The sequence below is a fragment of the Lissotriton helveticus genome, chromosome 10 (assembly GCF_964261635.1).
Source record: "Lissotriton helveticus chromosome 10, aLisHel1.1, whole genome shotgun sequence".
Classification (NCBI taxonomy): Eukaryota; Metazoa; Chordata; class Amphibia; order Caudata; family Salamandridae; genus Lissotriton; species Lissotriton helveticus.
In genome coordinates this window covers 1,035,712,036-1,035,715,322 of record NC_136071.1, presented here as the reverse complement: position 1 = coordinate 1,035,715,322, position 3,287 = coordinate 1,035,712,036, and the positions used below count along the sequence as shown (strand labels likewise).

The 3,287-nt window shown below is 46.2% G+C and overlaps 1 protein-coding gene across 1 annotated transcript; it reads right to left on the bottom strand.

Annotated features, from left to right (window-relative positions):
* Positions 1–1,240: 1,240 nt before the first annotated feature.
* LOC144785599 (histone deacetylase complex subunit SAP30-like) lies at positions 1,241–2,969 on the bottom strand. The gene is made up of 2 exons (XM_078664419.1): positions 2,499–2,969; positions 1,241–2,456 (listed from the first exon to the last, which is right to left on the bottom strand). The coding sequence occupies exons 1-2, from the start codon at positions 2,847–2,849 to the stop codon at positions 2,235–2,237; spliced, it is 573 nt and encodes a 190-aa protein (XP_078520545.1). The 5' UTR covers positions 2,850–2,969; the 3' UTR covers positions 1,241–2,234.
* Between the last annotated feature and the right edge of the window lie 318 nt (positions 2,970–3,287).

Sequence of the window (3,287 nt, the reverse complement as noted above, 5' to 3'; positions counted from 1 at the left end):
TTCTTGGTTGTAGGTCCGAATTCAGCCTTCCAGTGGTCTGCCCTGATTGATCAGAGTAAGTGGATTAGCCAGGCTGCCTTAAAGAGGTGATAGAGAGCCCCTGGAGTTAACCAGCTCTGCTGGCAGGGCCGTATGCTGTTCTATAGTAATACCAGGCCAGGGGGACGGGTTGTAAACTATGCTCTTCAAAGGGGAGAGCAGATGCCATAGTCATTTACAGCTATGAACTACCCACCTTAGATAGATGGTAGGTTTAAGGAAGGTATGAGCAGATGCAGAGGGGAGATTCAAAGTAAATTAGCCATCCTAGGGGTGTGTTTAGCCAGCTCTCACCTCCTTGCTGGAAAATCAGCCATTATGGATTTGGAAGATGTTATGCACTCTGGGACAAAATAATGCCACACTTTACAGCACAGCTTTCCAAACTTTTCATGTTGGTGACACACCTTTTTTTTTTTCAGGGACACGGTAACGCGAGTGAGCGCAGTGAGCTAGCCCGAACCACCCACAACCCCACACACAACCCACACACAGACACAACCACACACACGCAACCCCACACACACACAACCACAACCCCACACGCAACCTCACACAATACCTCACACACTACCTCACACACAACCCCACACATAACCCCACACACACACACACACAACCCCACACACACACAACCCCACACACAACCCCACACACACAACCCCACCCCCCACACACACAACCCCACCCCCCACACCCCCCACACACAACCCCACACACAACTCCACACACCCCCCCACACACACACAACCCCACCCCCCCACACACAGACACAACCACACACACGCAACCCCACACACACACAACCACAACCCCACACGCAACCCCACACGCAACCCCACACACTACCTCACACACTACCTCACACACAACCCCACACACAACCCTACACACACACAACCCCACACACACAACCCTACACACAACCCCACACACCACACAGACAACCCCACCCCCCAAGCCCCCCACACACACAACCCCACACACAACCCCACACACAACTCCACACATACTCCCACACACACACAACCCCACACACACCCCAACACACACACACACACCGCCACACACACCCACCCCCAAATAATGTTCATATGTTTTGTATGGATCTGAAGAAAACCCACATGGTTGGTAACAGAGCGTGAACATGAGATTTGCACATTTGTGATATTACATTTTATATATTTACAATCACGTTACATTTTACACATATTTACAATTCTATGCACAGTGAGGTCAACTCATTTGCCCAGAATCACACATTTTAAAGTCATGTGCCAGAGCTGGAATTAAAACCAAAAGTTCCAGATCACCAGGTCACCAGTTTCGGTACTAGACTAAATCTCTGTGGTCTAGAATCCCAGAATGTTGCATGCTCTTGGAGGAATTCTGTCTCGTAAAACTCTGCTCTTCATGGCCACACTTTTGATCTAGTATCTTGGCTTCAGCTGGGTTTGCTTTTCCACACAACACTCAAGCCTATTATTACAACCCAGAGGGTGAAACAACTAAAGCTGTTTCAAAGAGCATTCTTAAAAAAGAGATTGTCTTCAGTGCAACAAAATGGAACCTGGCATCCCCTTAAGGCAGAAACAATAAATTGTGAAGAGCACACTGCTATAGAGTTTTAGCAAAACATTTGTACATTGTCCAGTAGATGGCAGTGCTTTCCGCGTTGGAATTCGTGTTTACGCGCACTCTCGATCTCGTGTTGATATTATGTGCTATAATACTTTATTTCACATTTAAAACAAACAGCAAATATGTATAGCTTCATATGTTTTAAATATGAAATGAACCTACAAGAAAAACATCAGTTTATCAGTATTTTTCATACATTAAAATGTCCAATTCCAGTTTATAAGACAAATAACAAATCATAACATTCTGTGAAGTATGATAAATGAGGCTGCTAAACAAATCTGAAAGAGGAATTTTCATTTCAAACAATCAACCGTCAGCCAAACTCCCAATCAATAAAGAAAGGACAGCTATCAATCACATCGATAATAGGATTACAAAATATATACTGTGTCCCACTGAGGCCTAGTGAAGACCGCCCGTGTAGGTTATTTTTGTGTTCCTGGAGCTTAAGTAGTAAAGCAGAGCAGCAGGCTTGCAAAAGCAAAATACTGACGATCGTATGGACCACGAAAAGTCTTTAAGAATCCCTATACTCTCTTCCAAACACGAAATCAGTGAATACAGCCGTCAGACTTCTGATCTGGTTTATGCTTTTCATTCTTCACCGAGCAGATGAAATAGGTCAAGGTATCCTTCTCATTCACTGGAATCGACCTAAAATGGCATCCAATTACTTCAACAAGCTGCGCTTTGTTCAGCCCTGGCCTGGCTTGCAACTTGAAATGGCTTTTATATCTTCTCAGTGTATTCACTTGTAATTGAAATAAGTCAACCTTACAAACTCCTACATCGGTGCTACTGCTCATATTTGAGACCTCTGGTGTGTCAATGTCATGTAGAGGGGAGTCAATTTCTTCATCATCACTGCCTTTTCTTTTCCTTCTATTACGAAGTGTCTGGGGTAGATTTTTGTGAAAATCACAAATGTAAAGATGCTTTGCGCTTTTGTCCAGCTCTATCTTGAACTTCTTCTGTGCCATGCTTTTCTGGATCCTCTTGATAAAACTTGTGTTCCCTGCAACACGACAGCAGCGTTCTCCTCCCTCCTCCCGCAGACAACAAATCTGCCCCGCTCCGGGACAAGGGGCGGGTAGTTCGGGACCCGCAGCAAGCACCTCCGTCTCGTCACTGCCATCCTCAGCCAAGGAAATAGGAAAACCATTCATATTTCAACTTGATTCGGCCCGATGCGCATCTGCAAACTGAGCTGAGCACAGAACTCAGTTACATACGAAAGCGGTGACTGGGATGCCAGTCAGCGCAACAGTTCTGCAGCGTAGCACCGTTCTCTCGCTGCACTGCAGCTCTGTTTTCGAGAAGATTGCTTACAATTCAGTTCGGAGCAACGTCACTGAGTCACATTCCCCGATGGCCGCCCCTGACGTCATCGCATCGCATCGCGCAACACACCTACGCATGGGGCGCGACACAGTAACGTGTCGCGCCACACAGTTTGGAAAGCTGTGCTCTACAGGATGTGGTCATAACTTTCAGGAGTTACCCTGCTCCCATTGGTCAGAAGTGATATCCTGCATGAGCCAGAGACCTTGGAATAAGTATCTGAGAAGGGCAGAGCTCTCCAGATCAGTTGCTTGAAACTGAAG